Source organism: Paroedura picta, chromosome 16 (genome assembly GCF_049243985.1).
Source record: "Paroedura picta isolate Pp20150507F chromosome 16, Ppicta_v3.0, whole genome shotgun sequence".
Taxonomy (NCBI): Eukaryota; Metazoa; Chordata; class Lepidosauria; order Squamata; family Gekkonidae; genus Paroedura; species Paroedura picta.
The window spans coordinates 4,855,552-4,874,875 of NC_135384.1; the positions used below are offsets into that span (position 1 = coordinate 4,855,552).

The 19,324-nt window shown below is 49.0% G+C and overlaps 1 protein-coding gene, 3 non-coding genes and 2 pseudogenes across 6 annotated transcripts; 3 read left to right on the plus strand and 3 right to left on the minus strand.

Moving 5' to 3' along the window:
• Positions 1-186: 186 nt before the first annotated feature.
• TRNAP-AGG (transfer RNA proline (anticodon AGG)) lies at positions 187-258 on the plus strand. Its single transcript has one exon. It is a non-coding gene; the product is annotated as a tRNA-Pro (tRNA).
• Positions 259-4,816: 4,558 nt separating this feature from the next.
• On the plus strand, positions 4,817-4,888 carry TRNAP-UGG (transfer RNA proline (anticodon UGG)). The gene has a single exon. It is a non-coding gene; the product is annotated as a tRNA-Pro (tRNA).
• Positions 4,889-5,158: 270 nt separating this feature from the next.
• TRNAT-UGU (transfer RNA threonine (anticodon UGU)) lies at positions 5,159-5,231 on the plus strand. Its single transcript has one exon. It is a non-coding gene; the product is annotated as a tRNA-Thr (tRNA).
• A 955-nt stretch (positions 5,232-6,186) lies between these two features.
• Positions 6,187-7,364, minus strand: RNASE12 (ribonuclease A family member 12 (inactive)). Its single transcript, XM_077314971.1, has one exon. The coding sequence runs from the start codon at positions 7,072-7,074 to the stop codon at positions 6,634-6,636; it is 441 nt and encodes a 146-aa protein (XP_077171086.1). The 5' UTR covers positions 7,075-7,364; the 3' UTR covers positions 6,187-6,633.
• Positions 7,365-9,517: 2,153 nt separating this feature from the next.
• Positions 9,518-10,338, minus strand: LOC143826334 (ribonuclease pseudogene; annotated as a pseudogene).
• A 3,036-nt stretch (positions 10,339-13,374) lies between these two features.
• Positions 13,375-19,199, minus strand: LOC143825963 (ribonuclease pseudogene; annotated as a pseudogene). 2 transcript variants are annotated; one of them, XR_013226998.1, is made up of 2 exons: positions 19,074-19,199; positions 13,375-14,178 (listed from the first exon to the last, which is right to left on the minus strand). The product of XR_013226998.1 is annotated as a ribonuclease pseudogene, transcript variant X1 (transcript). The 2 variants fall into 2 exon arrangements; XR_013226999.1 differs by lacking the exon at positions 19,074-19,199 and adding an exon at positions 15,557-16,064.
• Between the last annotated feature and the right edge of the window lie 125 nt (positions 19,200-19,324).

A 19,324-nucleotide genomic window follows, 5' to 3' on the forward strand; every position in this document is an offset into this window, starting at 1 on the left:
CCTCATGGCTCTCAGAGTTTTCCCCTAAACAAAGCCAACGCTAAAGAACGTGCCTGACCTGGAAAGGGGTTTTCCTGGGCCACTAGATGGCACTAAAATCAGCCCGGCCCTTTTACTTTGCAATTTAAGGTGGCTCATGCTCAGGGTTTGTATAGGAAGCATTTTGAGAAGGAGGCTTTGCTAGCAGGCTCGTTGGTCTAGGGGCATGATTCTCGCTTAGGGTGCGAGAGGTCCCGGGTTCGAATCCCGGACGAGCCCTTGGGTTTTGCTTCGTAAAACTGAGAACCAAATAGTTCCTGAGGGGTAGCCCTGCTGCTAGAAACGAGTCCAGGAGCATCTTCAAGGCAAAGGACAATTTGGGTCAGGAGAGGAGATTTCGTGGGTCACAGCTCACCTCTTCAGAAAAATAAATACTTCAGATGTTTCCCATAAAGCTCCTGCTGCACCTTTTCTTAAAAGGATGCTCTCAACTTTCCAGTTTGTTAGTTCTTAAAGTTTCACTCCTGGGTGTAGAACTCCGTCCTGATGCTCTGGAATCCCTGCTGCACCCAGAGAATTTTAAGGCCGAACAATGGGAAACTGGGGCTGTGTAACCTTACCAGCCTCTGCACGGGGCATAGAGATCTCCCTGAATTGCTATTTATTTATTATTTATTTGTTCAATGGATACATCGTTCTCCTGGAAAGCCGGCTCTCCACTTTCCCTGGAAAAAATGGTTGCATTGGAGGCTGGACTACAGTGCATGACCTCCCTCCTTAGCACCCTCCACCCGCCCCCCCAAAAAATCCCTCCTTCCCTCCCTCCCTCCCTCCCTGAGCTTTGCCTTCAAGTCTCCAGGAAATCCCCAAGCTGGAGTTGGCAACTCTAGGGCCACCAACCTCCAAATGGGTCCCAGAATTCTCCTGGAATTAAAGTTTATCTCCAGACTATAGCAACTGCTCAGGAGGGTGGCATGAGACCCTCCCTCCCTTCCCCAGGCCCCACCCCCAAATCTCCCGGAAATTCCTGGCCCAGGGCTGGCAACCCCAGGGCTAGAGGCGGGGGGAAAGCATCACAGGAACTGTTCGTCTGATCTCAGGTCACACCTGTGTTCTTCCCACTCTCAGCTCAGGGACAAACAAGAGCCGGATTTAGCAAAGCAGCTGTGATCTATAAATAGGTCTCCTTGCTCTCCGGGGGACCGTGGGAACCGCAGTTCTGGGAGGGAGGCGAGAGAAAGCGTACACGCTCAAGCACATCCGTTCGATGAACATCACTGGAGTGGACGGGCTTTTCCGAGGGTGGTTAAAAAGCAAGGACATCAACCCACTACTGTAATGTTGATGCCTCTTCTGTAGCTGATTCAGCCCATAAGTCAATATAATACTTTTTATTACATTAACTCCTCTATTTTTTTTTTACCAACAAACATACCAACTAGAACAGTATTTCAACAACAATAACTCTGACACTCCTTTGGTAGATTCGGCCTCTCAGTCTGGGTTAATAATAAGAATAATACATTTTAACCTGCCCTTTCCCAAAGTCTCAGGACACATGTAAAATCTATAAAGAGCCCTCACGGTCACATCAAAACGCTCATTTTAAAACATTCTGTAATCAAATTAATTTAAAACCCGCCTAAATTTCCCAGCGGGGCGGTGTGAGTGTCCAGTACGGCCAAAGCTCGGCTGAGGTTGGAACGAGGAGGGGCCTGTTTCTTGCTTCTGCCACTCAGAATGACTCGCCTGTAAGGAACACTGGCCAGCGTGGGTGACATTCACGGGATCCTGGGATCTTTGCCACTGAGATCCACTTGATCGCAAGAAGGTTCTGCCTGCTTCTGGACTGTCGCTGATGCGTCCTTCATTCAATCAAGCCCATTTGGGTAACAGAACCGTATTTATTGTGGCAATGCTTTAGGGGACCGGAGTCCAATTCATGAGGTGCAGGGGGCATATCCTTCGTAGGGAGGCGCGCCCGTGTGTAAATGTGTGCAAATCAAATTATAGATCTTGAAATCTAGAAATCAAATCATAAATAAATAAATAAAATTAAAATTAAATGGTAGGCTGTGGGGCCCACAGGTGCACAGGTATACCTTGTGAAATTCCTGTGCAAACTCAACGGGCAGACAAGATAAACTTGGTGACCAAACAGAGTGGCTACAGGTAGTGATAACGAGGTTCCTAGACCCCAGTCACCACCCTTATGGGTCCACTGAGACTGTTCAGGCCTACAAAGTTTTTATTCAAGGTATAAGCTTCCATGTGCAGGAAGAAGAAGTCTCAAAGTAGCTGACAAGCATTTTCCCTTTCCTCTCCCCACAACAGACACCCTGTGAGGGAGGTGAGGCTGAGAGAGCCCTGATATTACTGCTTGGTTTATCAGTGTTGTGGCGAGCCCAAGGTCACCCAGCTGGCTGCATGTGGAGGAGCGGGGAATCAACCCTGGCTTGCCAGATTAGAAATCCGCACTCCTAACCGCTCCACCAAGCTGGCTCTAATGTCCCACCCACTTCCTCAGATACTCCTCAGGAATACAGTTAAGGATGCCCCTAAAAAAATCCTGCCTTCTCCCCAAATCCAGTCCTGAATTAGAATCCTAGCATCCTAGAGTTGGAAGGGGCCATACAGGCCACTTAGACCAATCTCCTGCCCAATGCTGGATCAGCCCACAGCATCCCTGGAAAGTATCTGTCTGGTTGCTGCTTAAAGACGGCCCTGGGTTCTCCGTAGATCCAAAAGTGGCAGGAATTCAGTGCCATTTCCAGCCCTGCAAATTCCTCTATTCCCTGCCGCCGTTTCATTAGCGCTAGGGCCCTCCCTGAGGGACGGTGCGGATCAGGCCGTGAGAAAAACCTGCTCCTCTAACTGCGCAGGCGTACTTGCCCTCCAAAAACATCCCCAGCGTAACAAAGTTTCCGAACAAAGTTTGGCTGGAGATAATGAGATCTCTGGCTGGGGTTCCGCGCATCTGCTCGGCGGAGGGGCGATAATTGGCAAGGAGGAATCCCCGCGAGAGTTTGAGCCTTGCTATTAACCAGAGTAGCAATTATTTCTGCTCGGCTCTCTCCCACCAGGGGTGTTGTTAAAGCCGTGCTGTTTTCTCGCTTCCATCGGGGATCTGGGGAGTTGCCGAGAAGGACCGGCCGGGGAGATGGTTAGCGACACAACCGCTGTCCCCTCGAGGGTTCCTCTGGTAGTGATGGCAAAACGGGGAAAAAAGGATATCAACTCAACTTGGAGGCCTGGCGAGAACAGGGTCTGATCACAGGAAACGGGCTCGTGCAGATTTAGGCCATTGGCTCACCTGCTGCCGTGCTGGTTTTGCCTAATGCAGAAGGTGTTCTCAGGGCTCCTTCAGCCGGAATATGTCTACACATGTCCTGTACCCTGTCTGCCACCATTTGTGGAGCCAAGGTCCAACCGTGGCTATGAGCCACAAGGTATAGGTGGAATACTCTGTCCGGGGCAGGGGTGCTCGGTCTTCTTGCTGCTTGGGGGGCAACAGTGGGAGGGCTTCTGGAGTTCTGGCCCTGCTGGGGGACTTCCCGATGGCCCCTGGATTTTGGCCCCTGTGTGACTGAGTGTTGGCTTGAATGGGCCACTGGCTTGATCCAACATGGCTTCTCTCGTGTTCTTATGTTTTGGGCAGTGGTGCTCTGTCATCTTGGTGCTTGAGGGGGGCAGTGGGAGGGCTTCTAGAGTTCTGGATCTTCTGGTGGACCTCCTGATGGCCCCTGGGTTTTGGCCAATGTGTGACACTGAGTGTTGGAATGGATGGGCCATTAGCCTGATTCAACATGGCTTCTCTTCTGTTCTTATTTTACAGCAGCAAACAGGAAAATTCTTGTGAAACTCTCCTTCCTTCCTTCCTTCCTTCCTTCCTTCCTTCCTTCCTTCCTTCCTTCCTTCCTTCCTTCCTTCCTTCCTTCCTACCTTCCTACCTTCCTACCTACCTACCTACCTACCTACCTACCTACCTACCTACCTACAGTGGTTGACCAACTCTTCACCAGAATCCCACAGAGAGGGACAGTGGTCTGAGTCTCCCTCTGTTTATCCCCCCCCCCAGCATCTGGTCTTCAGAAGTACACTACCTCTGGCCATGGAGGCTCCATTTAAGTCCCTCTGTCCTCTGTAAATGTATTTAATCCTTTTTTTTAAAGCCAGTGAAACTGGCCACATCTTGCGACAATGAATTTTGTAAACTAATTATTCCTAGTGCGCAAAAGGATGGTTTGGCCGTAGTCTTCTGCTTGTTTACTTTTGAGTGAATCCCAGAGAACTCAACAAACGTACTCTTCTGAAAAGGCAAAAGATGAGACCAGTGGCACAAAACAGAACGGTCCTTCCACCTACAGAACGGAATCTGGGTCTTTTCTGTCGCAGATTTAGTGCAGTTTATCCATCATGGGCTCAATTTTTCTTTTAACGTTAAAAATAAAAATCCTGGTTTTGATCAAACAGGAGTCCGCCGGCACCTTGAAGACCAACCAAATTCGGTTCTGAGTACTTTTGAAGAAGTCTGCATGCACAGGAAAGCAGATCCCCAGAATAAAACTTGATTAGTCTTCTCGGTGCCACTGGATTCTGAGCTTGATCTGTTGCTTCAGATCAGCACAGCTTCCCCACCCGAATCTAGCCAATGAAATCGTTTCAAATCCCGTTTGTAGATTCGATGCCCGAATGCAGAATTTGTTTCCACGCTTCCCAAAGTCTAAATTTTTGCCAGTAGGTGGTGCTAAGACTCAAACCCCAAATAATGATTACATAGGACAGAACTGGTTTTCCAGCATCTGTAAGTACTGGCTAAAACAGATGAGCAACAGCTGGCTCGTTGGTCTAGGGGCATGATTCTCGCTTTGGGTGCGAGAGGTCCCGGGTTCGAATCCCGGACGAGCCCAACTTTTGCAAACTTGTTTCTGAGGCTGTAACGCTTACCTGAGCATTGGAGCTAACGGAACACTGGGCTCCCAGGTAGGCTGGTTCAAGCAGCCTCTAAAACTAGGTTTATAAAAATAAAGACATATTTTTTTAAAAAATGAAAGTAATATGGAAATATTTCTCAAAGGCACACAAAGAAGACTTGCAAGGTTTCTTCATCTGGAATGTGACCAGATCTTCAGTTCCAACATTGCTAGATTTATGGCTAAGATACAATTTTTGTAAAAGGGGCTCCATAGCTCAGGGGTTAGAGCACTGGTCTTGTAAACCAGGGGTCGTGAGTTCAAATCTCGCTGGGGCCTTTGTTATGTATCAGAATCTGGCAGACTCAGGCGAAATTCAAAAAACATAGTAAGGGGGTTTTCTCTACGGTTATCATTTTCCCATCTCTCTTTTTTCCTTTCTTGCCCTAATTTTTGGTGACACCATTATATACCCACCAGTCCACATCGCTGGTATCTGGTGGTTTTGCATCTGACCAGTGGGTTTTTCCTTTGAAAGACCTGTGCTGATTCTGGACTTTGGACCTCCAAGACAGAAAACGGGATCCAAGAGCGGGTTGCAACCTTTAACGTGGTGGATCAGAACAATTCATCCCCTGTATTTTTGCTTTGATTCCCTTCCATTCTTTTCAGGGATTATATATATATAAAGGGAGCGGTATTGGATTTAACAGTGTTAGAAGGCCGATTCTCCGTTCTGTCCCTTGGCTCGTTTGACAAGCGAAACCGAAAGAGCAGAGGAAGCGATAGCAGACTTGCCCCACTAGGTGGCACCAAAGCACTAAAATCTTTCTGGGGTGATTGTTTGCCCCCGAATTATGGAATGATTCTCTCATTGGGTGTGAGAGGTCCCGAGTTCAAATCCCACACAAGCCCATACCGTTCCGTAAACACATGAATCATATCCTTACGGATTTAACAGAAGGGAGTTGTTGTTGAAACAGAAGGGAGTGGGGGTGTTTATCCACAGAATAAATTGGTCATTTGGGAAACACCTCTCCCACCGCCCCCCCCCCATCACTTCTTGTGGTTATAAATGTAGAACGATACACAGGTTTCATTTGGTGTCATTCCATGAGCAGTGTGGCGCAGTGATTAAAAATGTTGAATGAGTCTCTGGGTAGACCCAGGTTCAAATTTCCATTCCTAATGGAAGCTTCAGTCAGTCATATTCTCTTAGCCCTAGCCTATTTCACAGGGATGACGTCTGAGTCTAGTAGAAACTTATTCAATTATTTATTCATTAGACTTCTATTCTTCCCCGTCTTGGTTGCCTCAGGGCAGATTACAACATACCTAAAATTACATAAAGTAGTCAGAGTATTTATTAAATTAACATTATGCTCAAACCCTAAATAACATATTTATAAAACGATGTATAGGTAGTATCTGACACGAGACAGAGTGAGTCAAATGTACAAGAACGTTTCACATAAGTGCTGGAAATGTAAACAAATCCCAGGGACACGTTTTAACAAACGTGGTGGACTTGTCATAAAGCAAAAAAAAAAAAAGGTGACAAATACATACATGTATACAAAAATCTTGAAGATTCACATACATAAAAAATATTTAAATACAACCTAAAAACTGATTTACATTAAAATTTCAGAATAAATTGATCTCTAAGATTGCCCATTAAAATCCTGTCCTGGGTTTGGATTTCCTCTAGGGAAAGTCAGAGAGCCCCGTGGGGTCAGGCCTAGGGTTCTTCAGTCTCCAAGTGCACCGGGAAGCCATTCTCGCAGGCGATGATAATCCGCTCCACTCCGCTGGTGGCCTGGTAGCGGCAGTCGGGTGCCCATGAGCCGTGGCGGAGTTTGCAGAGCGTGAGGGGGAAGGTCTCGTTGCTTTCCCGCAGGTCACCCGTGGTGGCTTGTCCGGCCGGGCCACAGATGGGGATGAGGTGGGTGGGATGGGCGTGCACGAAGGTGTTGAGATGTTTGCAGTGGTGTGGAGTGGCCAGGCGGCGTCTCTGCATCAGCACGTCGCAGTAGAACCGCCGGTCAGGCACCGTGCTGGGTGGGAAGTCCACGTGCTCCCGCAGGAACTTCTCGTAGCTCTCCGCCGATGACAACGCCAGCCAGGCCGCCAGCAGCAGGAAGGAGGCGGCAGCTCCAAGACGTGCTCCACCGGGCACCATGGCTGGTCCGCACTGAGGTCTGAGGGAGAGAAGCAAAGGGTGGGTCTAGGGTGGCTGGCTCGGGGTTAGGAATTACCTGGAGACTTTGGGGGCGGGGCCAGGAGTGGGCGGAATTTGGGGCAGGGAAGGACCCGGACTCAGTTATAGTTTAATGTTAATATTATAATTATTATGAAAAACGTAAGTTCAATGTACTGTTTTCTGCATTTTATCTAAACCACCCTGAACCTCAGGGGAGGGCAGCATATAAACACAATAAATAAACAAACAAATAAATGCCACGCACCTTAAATCTCACAGAAAGAGCGGCTACAAGAACCATGAATAGAACCCACTCCGTTCCCGTAACCTACCTGCGGTTGAAGACGCTCCCGCCTTGTCCGACACCAGCCACGAAAGCAAAGAGAATAATTGTCCAGAAAGATGGAAGGGAATACTTATGAGGGACAGGTAAGTCGTAAAGGGGAGGAACAGGAAATGCCAGGGATTCTTCCAAGCCTCAGAGCATCCCCGAATGCCTGGGCTTTCTCTGCACAGCCGGGCCGTTCCAATGTCATGAGGGCTCGTAGGGGTTTGGGTCAGGTGAGAGCCTGGCTGGATCCCTCGGGAATGATGGCTAATTTGACCCGAAGGCTCTTGGGTGGTTCATTCGGCCCAGAAAGGTGCTTCCCAAACAGGCTACAGAGCACACCTGCTGATGACGACAGGGCAGTGAACAGGTTCACATGGTGCCTCTGGGCTGGAGAGGGAGATGAATCACTCGGTTGGGAATTGGAAAGATTCATGCGCTCGGTCACACAACATGATGGTCAACCTGTTTGCATTCCAGCGTGACGGATCAAAGACAGGTGGTTGGGTTCGTCACCCTGGAGTGGTTAGCAAGGTCAGGAGCCCGTGAGCACTTTAAAGGCTGGCAAAATTTGTGGCACGGTTGGTGCTTCCGTGAGTCACAGATCTCTTCTTCAGATGTCCCCAAAGCACCGATTCTGCTGCAAATTTTGCTCGCCTTTAAGGTGCTGTCGGGCTCTCGCACTTTTCTACGGCCCCATTCCAGATCTTGGGAGTTTTTTGGAGCCCGATTGCAGGCGACTTTGCCTGATTTTAGTTTTGGGAATCGATCGTTTCCTTGGGAGGAGAGATGGGCGTGGGTGGGTGTGTCTTTAACGACATCACGGCTGGTTGGGAGCCAGCTTGGCATCATGGCCTCAAATGTGGGGAACTGGGTTCGATTCCCATTGGCCTAATCAGACATGGCTTCTCTTCCGTTCTTAAGTTCTCTTGTCTTTTTCCTAGATTGAGAAGGGGCATGGCTGTGAGGAGAACATGAGTGTGGTAAACAGCTTTGGGTTCCCATGGGGAGAAAAGCAGGGTATAAATGCAACAAGGAGTAACAGCCGCTGTGCGTTTTACGTTTAACTGTTTATATGCTGCTGCCCCGTTAAGATGGACCCACGTTCCGTTTCTGGGGGGGGGGGAATGGGAATGGCCGTTAGAGACGGCAGTTGACAGCCTTCAGAGCTGAGGCGATTTTGGTTCTGAGCAAGCGTGAGGAGCCAAAATCTGAGGGAAAGCTCACGCCCTGAATAAATCTTTGTTGGTCTTAAAGATACCATTGGCCTCAATTTTTGTTTTGGTTCCAAAAGTGTTTTGAGTTCTTGTTTGGCGTATGCTCGAGTGATTAAAAAAACAAACAGCCTTTCCCTGCAATCGGTCGACCCACAAAATCTCTTCGCCCCCCTCCCTTTGTTGTCCCCTCTGTGCCGAAATTTAAGTGCAAACTCCTTGGGGCAGGGGACTGTCCTTTTGAGGAGATGTGTGTACAATAAAAGTGTTAGGAGGCCAACCCAGAGTGAAGTTTTGCTCTTCAAGAAAAAAACAACGATGCAAATCTAGTCCTGCGTTTATTATCTGAGAGGATACAACGGACTGATATTCATGTCAGTGACAGGCAAGAAGCAGCCACAGGGCCCAAAATGATACGAAGTTTAGCAAGGCATTCTGGAAATTAACAGCAGCTGGGAGTTCTCTGGGTCGCCTCAGTTCACAAGCACATTTTCAATGCTGGTCCGACAAGGACGTACATTTTAAATTTGCTTTCCTGTTTTTACAGCTCTAGAACTTCCTGAGCCTCGTCAGGTTTTCAGAAGGAAACTATGAGTAATGAATCTATTCTCAAACGCACCGTTCGTCAAAAGCCAGGATCAATGCAACATATATCTGAAATAAAGGAACTTTTGAATTAAACAAAAATAAGTGTTGGAGAAAATGTAAGAGACAGGAAGCCGCCAAGAAGGCCACTCTGCAAGGGTAGGGTTGTTTCCCCCAAAAATAAACCTCAGGAGAGACCCCGTCAATTAAAATGGGGCTTGAAGTTAGGAGTTTACCAAGCCCCTCTGGTAGAGGAGTGGTGAATCCTTCACCCCCCAGGTCTCATTCTCCCCCGCTGCCTCTGAGTAGTGGCGGCAGAATGAGGCCTTGTCTACATACAGGAAGTTCTTACCATAGAGTTCCTGGCGATTCCTAGAGCCACCTGGAAGTGCGAAAGGGTTACTTTAGGAATTGTTGGAAACTCTGTGGTAAAAACACTGTAGAGTGCCTGGCAATTCCTAGAGCACCTTTCATCACCTCCGGGCAACTCTTGGAAATGCCAGGAACTTTCTGGCATCCTATAAAGAGACAAAGCCTTATTTTTAAAAAGTTTCTGCTGTAATCCCCCCCAGCCCAGATCCTTCCCGCAGCCTGACCGCAGGACCTTAAATAAAGTACTCGTCTGCAGGTCTAACGTAGATCAGATATCTCAGGGCCAGGTGTAGAGGATTTTCCTGAGTTTCACAGGGACTCCTCTGTAGCAACCCACGCGGATCCTCCGGCGCTCGCTTTGGCCACTGTATTTGCAGCGGTTAGGGGGGGAGCCCCCCGTGTGCCGGCAGGTGGTGATGACGTAGCTGGCCTGGCTGTCCGCGAGGGTGCTGTTGTAATGTATTCCGCCGACGCCGCAGATGACTTTGACGTGGCTGATCTTAATGTGGATGAAGGTGTTCTTTCTCGTACAGGCCGGACTTGTCAGCCCGTGGTCTTTCATGACCCACTGACAGTAGGCATGGGGGCTCCTTATCGTCCGCTTGGGGTCGACGTGTAGCTTCAGGAAGCGCTGATAATTGGGTCGGATCGCATTCACCGAGAAAACCAGGACGAGGATCGAGAACAGCAGCGGCAGGGAGAGAAGGTGCCTCCTGCAAACCATGTCTGAGTCCCTCGCCAGAGTCACCTTGAGAGGAAAGAGGAGAGGAAGCGTTGGAGTAAAGGCGGCTCAGCTTAAGGATGCCAGTCTCCAGGAGGGACCTGGGGATCCCCGGAAATTATAGCTCAGCGCCAGATTAGAGATCAGTGACCCTGGAGAAAATGGCTGCTTTAGAAGGTGGATTCCATAACATAAGATTCCAATGAGGTCCCTCCCAGCCCCAAAGCCTGCCCTCTCAGCCCCCAAAATCTCCAGGTATTCCCCAAACCAGAACTGGCAACCCTGGTTTGGAGACAGAAATCTGTTCTGCCATGTGTGGGACCCAAGCCTTTGGGTCTGGGGGGTGTGAGGAGAAACCCAAAGGGATTTTTCTCCCCTAGGACCTGCGTGAGCTGTCGATAGTCCTGCCTAGAACAAACCCTTCTGGACACCAGGGAAGACGACAGCAATTTTTGTAGGGGAAGGGGCTTACAAAGTGGACGATGGTGGGGAGAGCAACGGGGTATCAACTGGCACGTGGTCCGGCTTCCGTGCCGTTGGAGAGCAGCGCAGCCTGTGATTGGCTCTCATTGGGGGAGAGAAGGCCCACCCAGTGAGGGCCAATCAGAAGCCTCTGGTGCTTCCTTCTAAGTGGCCCTCAGTGGGGATGACCCTCCCCCTCGAGGGCCAATCAGAGGGCTGACCCATCATTGGAAGCGGGGTCATGATTTTATGTGGTATGATTATCCGTTTACAGGAATCCACAATGAGACTTCTGGTGGAGAAAGGGACAGTGTCATCCTTCACGAAACCCTGGTTGAGAAAGCCTGACCTAGATTCTGTAGGGGAGGTAGAATGTCCTCTTTAAATAGAAGAGTGTCCTTATTCACTCAGTCCTGTGTTCAGAGACAAAAAGGGAGGGGATAGGCAGAAATAGCCACCCCTTCTTGAGAAAATCAGAGTATTTCAGTTTTCTGGCATACAAACAAAACCATTTTGGTTTTGTACTTGTCACTGGAGCCGTTTCTGGAGCGCTTGCCCAAATCTTCTGGCAAGTGTTTCCATCTTTCCCAGAAAAAAGATGTTAGAATACCATGTTTGGAGTGGGTGGCCAAACTGCGGCTTTCCAGATGTCCATGGACTACACTTCCCATGATTCTCATGAGCCTGCTGGCAGGTGCTCATGGGAATTGTAGTCCATGGACATCTGGGGAACCCCTGTTTGGCCACAGATCCTCCTTCTGTTGACTTCTGCTATAAGATACCTTATTCCATTTTCTGGGCTAACTATACTTATGCCTATGACACAAATGACAGGGACATAGATTCAGGGTTCCCCAAGATATGCCTAATTTCCATTCTGGACCTAACTGCTGGAGGTTGTCTTCTGAGCATATGCAGAGTACATTTCCCAGGTGAAGGCTTTCTATTCCCCTATCCTTCAATCTCCTGAATTTTAGGGGATATATTTTTCTGGTCCCAAGTTCAGGGTGGTCGTTGTAGCCGATGTAGTGCCCCCAGATTTACCCTTCTGTTCCTTCCACTGGAGATACAGGCTTTCCAGCAAGCAAAGTAAGTGGGAGATGATCCTGCTTAGAAGTTAGGCATAAGCCCAGAAATTCTTGGTTTAGAACCGGGGTACCACGCATATACAAACACACAAGATTTTTTTTTTTTTGCATTTGCAAGAATTTATTTGATATATGCATATATATATAGAGAAAGCAAGCAGTCTTCAAGCAGCAACTGGACAGATCCTTCTCCTGGGTGCTTGAGGCTCATCCTGCATTGAGCAGGGGGTTGGACTAGATGGCCTCGACGGCCCCTTCCAACTCTAGGATTCTAAGACACCGGTATATTCTTTTGATCCTGATACAGCCTTTCCTCCATATTTTCAGCACTACAGTGAGAGGAGCAGAGAGGGTGGGTGGGAAGGGCTATAATGCCATTGGGCAGGAGAAAACAACACCAGGAAGCTTGCGGCTACTTATATATTCAAGTCAAAGCCTCATTCGGATCACTGGGCTGTTGTGGAGTTGCCAACTGGGAAATCACCCGAGATCTGGCAATGAAGCAGGGGCCGAGAGGTTGGTGGATACTCAGCCAGAGTACAACGCCATGTGCTGCAAAGGAGCCGTTTCCCCCCGGGGAACTGACCCTCTGTTGTCCGAAGATCAGTTGCAATTTCTTATTGATTTATTTTTATTTCTGCATTTATAAAACTAACTCCAAACCCAACCCAGTCAGCACGCGAAAGGCTGCAAGCGTCTCGGGTTGGGAGCAGAAGAGCAAAAGAGGCGCTCTTAACAGGCCCCTCCATGGGGTGTACAAGCTTCATGGCTGGCTGGTCGCTTTATGAGTTGTGAGAATGAAGGGGCAGCAGGAATGGGGATGGAGGAGTGTGTAGTGAGATGGTCATGTGTCTGTGCAAAGGAGCATATGAAAGTGAAGAGTCCTTCAGGAGTGTAGACATGTGCACCCAAAACTGAGCGCTGAACGGTAAAATGGTAAAAACGAGGTAATCTAAAAAACCGAAACCTGTGAATCCGAGGGGGTCTCTGCATTCAAAGGCAGGAGGGTTAGTGTGTGATAGCAGAACACAAATCAAGTCCAGGAACATCTTCAAAACCAACAGGACTTCCCAGATCTCTGACAAAGTGACCATCACCCACAAAATCTTGTACCTTGGGAAATTTTGCTGGTCTTTCAGTTGCTCCTGGCCGTGGATTTGGGTCTCTACCCGTAATCTGTCCCATTCCATTGAAGCAGCATCAAGGGGATCACGGGCCTGTATGAATTCACAGAGCGTTATCAGCTCAGGCCCAGTTCTTTCAGGGGTGTTCAGTGCGTCCCCACCTTCTCCTCCTGGTCACAAATAGTAACAAGAGGATCGGGAACCCAAGAGAGGCACTGACCCAGGCCTTTACTGCCTGCCTGCCTGCCTGTGGGAATATTAAACTGACCCTTTTGTCTCATAGCTGCGATAACCCCTCGGACATGCAAACACCGGTTTCGTTTGAATCAACGGCTAAAGGCCCACGTATGGACCAGGTATTTCAGCCTCTGTCAACACAGATGGGTTGTTTTTTTTTTGCCACTTCCCCGACTATTGTATTTTCTCCCCCCCCCTCCCCATGTAAATCCCGGGATTTCGAATATGATGACAGCATCAAGCATGCTGCATCCGTGATCGTTCAGCTCTCGTGAGCAGAACGACAATCCGCGGGATTCCCAGGGAGAAGGAACACTAAGGTGACCAGATTTTAGCATTGGTAAAGCGGGACCCCATTGGCCACCTTAGGGAACACCTGCAAAATGGATTGAAGCACGAACTACTGTTGTGGCCCATAGATCCATGGCTGAGAATGCATCAAGCAAAGCGGGACAAGGTTTCATTCGAGGCCTGGCTTCCCTCCGGTGGCGTGCCGGGTGCTTCGCCCTAGACGACCCCGGCGAAGTGCACGGGCAGTCTGTTGACGCAGCCCACGCGGACTCTCTTGGTCTCTGGCCTGGCACTGTACGCGCAATTCGGGAAACGGCCTGTGTTCCTGCAGGTGACGACGCGGAAGCGGCTTCGGCTTTCAAAAATATTCCCCCTGACGCGGCGCCCTCCCCTGCGGCAGATGTTCTGGACGCTTCCGGCACGGGCGTTGATGAAGGTATTGGTCGGCTTGCAAGCACGATTCATCATGCCTCTCCGCCGCATCATGAGATTGCAGTAGGCGTTGTTGTTGGGAGCTCTGGTTTTCGGATGATCAATGTGCCTGTTGGCAAAATCCTGGTAAGTGGCCCCATCGCTGGACTGGACCATAAAAGCTGCCAGGAGGACGGCCAACCGCAGCAGCAGCCATATCTTGGGGGACATCCTGGCGGGGCGCTGGAGACTGCAGGAGAAGAAAGGAAATTTGAGACCTATTTCCCAGCCTCAAGGGTGTGACGCTCCTTGGGGCTTTGTTTTGTTTATTGAATTCACTGACACCTCGCCTTTTCTCTCCAGCGGGACCCAAACTGGCTTGCAGAAGGTGAAGAAGAAGGGTTGGTTTTTATACCCCGCTTTTCACTGCCTGAAGGAGTCTCAAAGCAGCTTCCAGTCACCTCCCCTTTCCTCTTCCCACAACAGACGCCCTTTGAGGGAAGTGGAGCCAGCTGAACTGGTCTGTGAGAACAGCACTATCAGGACTGTGACTGTCTTGAGGTAGCCCAGCTGGCTGCATGTGGAAGAATCCTTTGTTTGTACCCTGCTTTTCACTGCCTTTATTGATTTCATTTCATTTATTTATTAGATTGATATCCTGCCACTCGTGGTAAGCCATCTCATGAGAGGTTACATGATAAAACCCCACATAACAGATAACAATTCCCCACTAAAGCCCCCACGAAGGAGTCTCAAAGGGGCTTACAATCGCCTACCTTTCCTCTCCCCACAACAGACTCCCTGTGAGACAGCTGGGGCCAAGAGAGCTCTGAGAGAACTGTGACTGGCTCAAGGCCACCCAGTTGGTTGCATGTGGAGGAAAAGTGGGGTAGCAAACTCAGCTCTCCAGACTAGGGCTCTTAACCACAACACCAAGCTGGCTCTCCAATAAGTCTCCTCTCTTCTGTTTTATCCTTGCCAGGAAGGCTCAGGTCCCCCCCCCCCTCCTCCCAATCTCTGAAAGGAACAACATTTGAAGCAGGTTTATACAGGAAACATCTAACCCAGATCATGGGCCCATAGTCGAAAAGGGGGCTGAACCCCATCAATCACTTGTCATGCCCCTCCCCTTGATACAAAGGCTTGGTGTGAAATCTTTCATAGGTTTTTCAAGTGTAAATTGTCTTTGCAAAAAAGGAAGAACCTGCTGGGTTCTTTTTATATCCCACTTTTTACTACCCGAAGGAGTCTCAAAGCGGCTTACAGTCGCCTTCCCTTTCCTCCCCCCACAACAGACACCCTGTGGGGTGGGTGAGGCTGAGAGAGCCCTGAGATTACTGAAGAAGAAGAGTTGGTTCTTATATGCCGCTTTTCCCTACCCGAAGGAGGCTCAAAGCGGCTTACAGTCGCCTTCCCTTTCCTCTCCCCACAACAGACACCCTGTGAGGTGGGTGAGGCTGAGAGAGCCCTGATATCACTGCTCGGTCAGAACAGCTTTATCAGTGCTGTGGCGAGCCCAAGGTCACCCAGCTGGCTGCATGTGGGGGAGCGCACATTCGAACCCGGCATGCCAGATTAGAAGTCCGCACTCCTAACCACGACACCAAACTGGCTACAGACTGACTTACCCGAATGTGGTCTCGGCTGAACACTGGAGTCTTGCAGATGCTGAGAGATGGATTTTTGCAGAGCCAAGTCCCTTCCCCGGCCTGCTCCCCGAATGATTATATAGACCCCGATTCGTTAGGGGCAGGATCGAAAAAGGAGGAACGCTCGGGCAATTGCCACATGAGGAGAGCGGGATAATGGTGCAAGGGCTGGGGGTTTCTAAAGAGAATTGCTCAGTTGGTTACGCGATCCCCAGACGGCCTACCAAACACATCCCTGCACATAGAAAGAACATCACTGGGGCAGAGGGAGGCGAGGAGGAAGCCCAGATTTCGGAACTCGCATTGCAAGGCACGCAAATGCTGCAGAAATAGAATGCGAATAAGTTTGGGATGTGAAGGTGTAAGAAAGAAATAGACTTGGAAGACCAATGTCCTTCACTGCAGAAATACGCAAAGAAGAAATACGCAAAATGGAATGGGGACTAACAATGAAATCAACACCATGGCTGTGACACGTACTGGTTATTATTAGTTTAAACTCATGGCTGAGGGTCCTATCCTCTGTTGCCAACAAGAACCACCCCGTGCCCTCCTCCAAATGACAACCTTTCAGATACTTAAAGACCATAATCCTGTCCCCTCTCCACCTCCTCTTCTGCAGGCTGAACGTTCCCAAGTCCCTCAGCCTTTCCTCCTAGGGCTTGGTCCCCAGGCCCCGGATCCTCCTCATTGGTCTCCTCTGCCCCCTCTCCATTTTGTCCATGTCCTTTTTGAAGTGAGACCTCCAGAACTGCACCCAGGACTTCAGGTGTGATCTGACCAATGCAGTATACAGGATACCTTGCACTTTGGATGCAGTGCCTCTGTTGATCAGGCCTGTATTCACCTTTTTTTTTTTTTACCACCGTACCACTCATATTTAGCTTTTTCTTGCTAGATGTGGCTGCCCTGTTTCTACACACACAGAGCATTTCCCAGGGACAGGTTTCTCCCTATGTTTCTTGTCTCCGTGACTGCTTAGTGACGTTCAGTTAGAAAGCGCTGTTCGACATTCAAAAGTCTTTCCTTATTATGAATAACCCAATATCTTAGAATCATAGAATCATAGAGTTGGAAGGGGCCATCCAGGCCATCTAGTCCAACCCCCTGCTCAACGCAGGATCAGCCCTAAGCATCCTAAAGCATCCAAGAAAAGTTAAGTTGTACCCCGCACCCCTCCAGCCATTTGCCACCCACCCAGTCATAATTGCTAAAGGAACATTTGGTTTTTCAGGTTGACTTAAGGATCAATAGATTCTGAAGTGATATGCTTGGTGTCAGAGAGAATCCAGTTGGGCAAAGTGAGATTTCCCTGTTCAGACAACCAGTTCTTATCCATTCTGCAGAAATTGCCATGTTGCAAATCTCAAAGGGTGTCCTTTGAGAAATTCCTCGATGGGTCTTTGAAAGAAGGAGGGGTTCCCCTTGGCCCCTTACAGATGGTGGTCTTCTCTCCTGGTCAAGAGAGACGCACCATAATTCGAATCCCGTTACAGCCCTCAGCCCGATCCCAGGAATCTTCAAACTGAGCAGGTGTCTTCGACCCAAAGGGGGGTCTAACCTGGAGGAGGGATTTCACTTCAGCTGAAGAGTCAGGCTGTGGGGCACCCACCTGCATCGGCCCATAACGCTCCGTAAGGGCATTAACCCCCCCTCCCATTTTTAAACCACAGCTTCACCCTTGTTGCTTATTTCTTGAGGGTTTACTCAGAAATCAGGTGTCCCAATCCCGGTCTTGACTATTGGTTTCCTGTCAGTTATCCCCTGTTCTTTCTGGGATGCAGTTGACAAATCACCTAGGGTTTTGCAAACCCCAACAGCTCTGGGCTCTGAAAAGTGGAGCAACGGGGGGGGGGGACACTTTTGCCATTGAGTTTTGCAACTGGAACCAGAAAGGAGCAGAAATAAATCAACCCCCCTGTTTCAGATCCTGGCCAGCCTCACGTTACGTTCGCTTCAGTGTTTAGCAGGCTTCTCGTGCCTTTTGATTCTGCGCTGGAAGCTTTGCTAACGGGGTTGGATTTCTCCCTGTTTTCTGGCAGCACGCCCTTCCCCTACAGCTAGGCCAGGACGTGGAGGGAGAGGAGAAAGATGTTGGGGAGGGAATTCATGCCGAAAAGTGACTCATGCTACAGAATTCCCCGGCAGCGGTTGACTTGTGGCGATGACGCCTTCCAAGTAGAGGCTTGGTTAAAACTCATTCGCTTGCGGCTCAAAGGAATTTAAAAAATATATTGCTTTATCATGTGATTCCCAAACTAAGGCGCCTGCAGCATTCTTTCACTTCCCTCTGTCAGAAGCTTCCTTGCACCAAGAAATCTAGCTGCCTAAACGAAACACCTTCTCTTTGACGTGTTGGATCGCAAGTCCTCAAGGGGCAGGCCTGCTTTCTTCTGCTGTAAACTCCACAAGACATGATTATGCCAGCGTCTCCCTCTGCCCGGTTCTATCAGCCAATCTTATCAGTCTGTATCTGTGGGCAAGAAATTCAGGGATGGCGACTGGCCTGTTCATTATAGACCAGCTACTTTCTGAAATCCTCCCCGAGTCCCAGAGAAAAAGGCAGACTAGAACCAATATGGAAAAAAAAGAAACAATAAATGTGGGGTGACCACTCTAGGGTTCATGCTCAGTGCTATCATAGATGCAGTCTCCACTTCTGCCACAAGAGGGTGCAGAACTCATTATGTTTGTGTTTCAGGAAAATGCTGTGTTTCAGGTCAATTTTGCTGCTGTGGCATTTCTCAGGAATTCATGGAAAAGTCCTTCAGATCACACCTTGCTCTTATTCAGGCCCTGGGGTCGATCCTAGCTAACTCTTTCTTTGTTTATTTCCACATACTGCCACACTATAAGGCTCTCGGGGTGGAGGACAATAACCTTTATAGAAAGCCAGCTTAGTGTCATGGTTAAGAGCAGCTTCTAACCTGGAGAGCTGGGTTTGATTCCCCGCTCCTCCCCATGCAGCCAGCTGGGTGACCCTGAGCCAGTCACAGTTCTCTTAGAGCTGTTCTCACACAGCAGTTCTCTTAGAGTTCTCGGAACCCCGCCTACCCCACAGGCTGCCTGTTGCGGAAAGAAGAAAGAAAAAGTGTTTGTTGGCTGCATTATTAAAGTTGGTTTCCTTGAACAGGTGTGTTACAATAACTCAACTTTTAAGGATAAATTCAAGTGGGTCGCCATGTCGGTCTGAAGCAGCACAACAAAAATACAGTCCAATAGGACTGTTTTGGCAAAGAATTATCAGATGGCATCATATGGCTTAATTTGGATATTGTGACCCTAATCTGCCATAATTTGCTTGTGCCTTATATCTCCACAGTTATGAGGGTTGGTCATTTAGTCTGAGGAAGAGTGCTTGCACTCGAAAGCTCACACCTCCAATAAATCTTTGTTGTGGTCTTAAAGGTGCTATTGGACTCTGATTTTAAGAGAGGGTGAAACCTCACATCACAAAAGACACACGTAAAATCCAACTACTATCCTAGTAACAGACCTCTGCAGACCTCTCCTCCATTCAAATAGCACCGTGGATTTCGCAGGTGACAAACTTTTGAGAGTCAAAATTCCCTTTCTGACGAAAGAAGCTTTGAGTGTCAAAAGTGCATTCCCTGAAAACTCTGTGCTGCTGGACAAAGCAAGCTCTTCTCATGCAGACCAGCACAGCTGCCTTCTGAAACATATTTTTCGCTTTTTTTTCCAGAGACCGTTTGTTCTCTCCAGTCTTGGGCACTCCCAGCATGTACA

Excerpts from the sequence above, each read along its gene's own strand:
- RNASE12 (XM_077314971.1), bottom strand. The coding sequence starts at position 7,074 with ATGGTGCCCGGTGGAGCACGTCTTGGAGCTGCCGCCTCCTTCCTGCTG.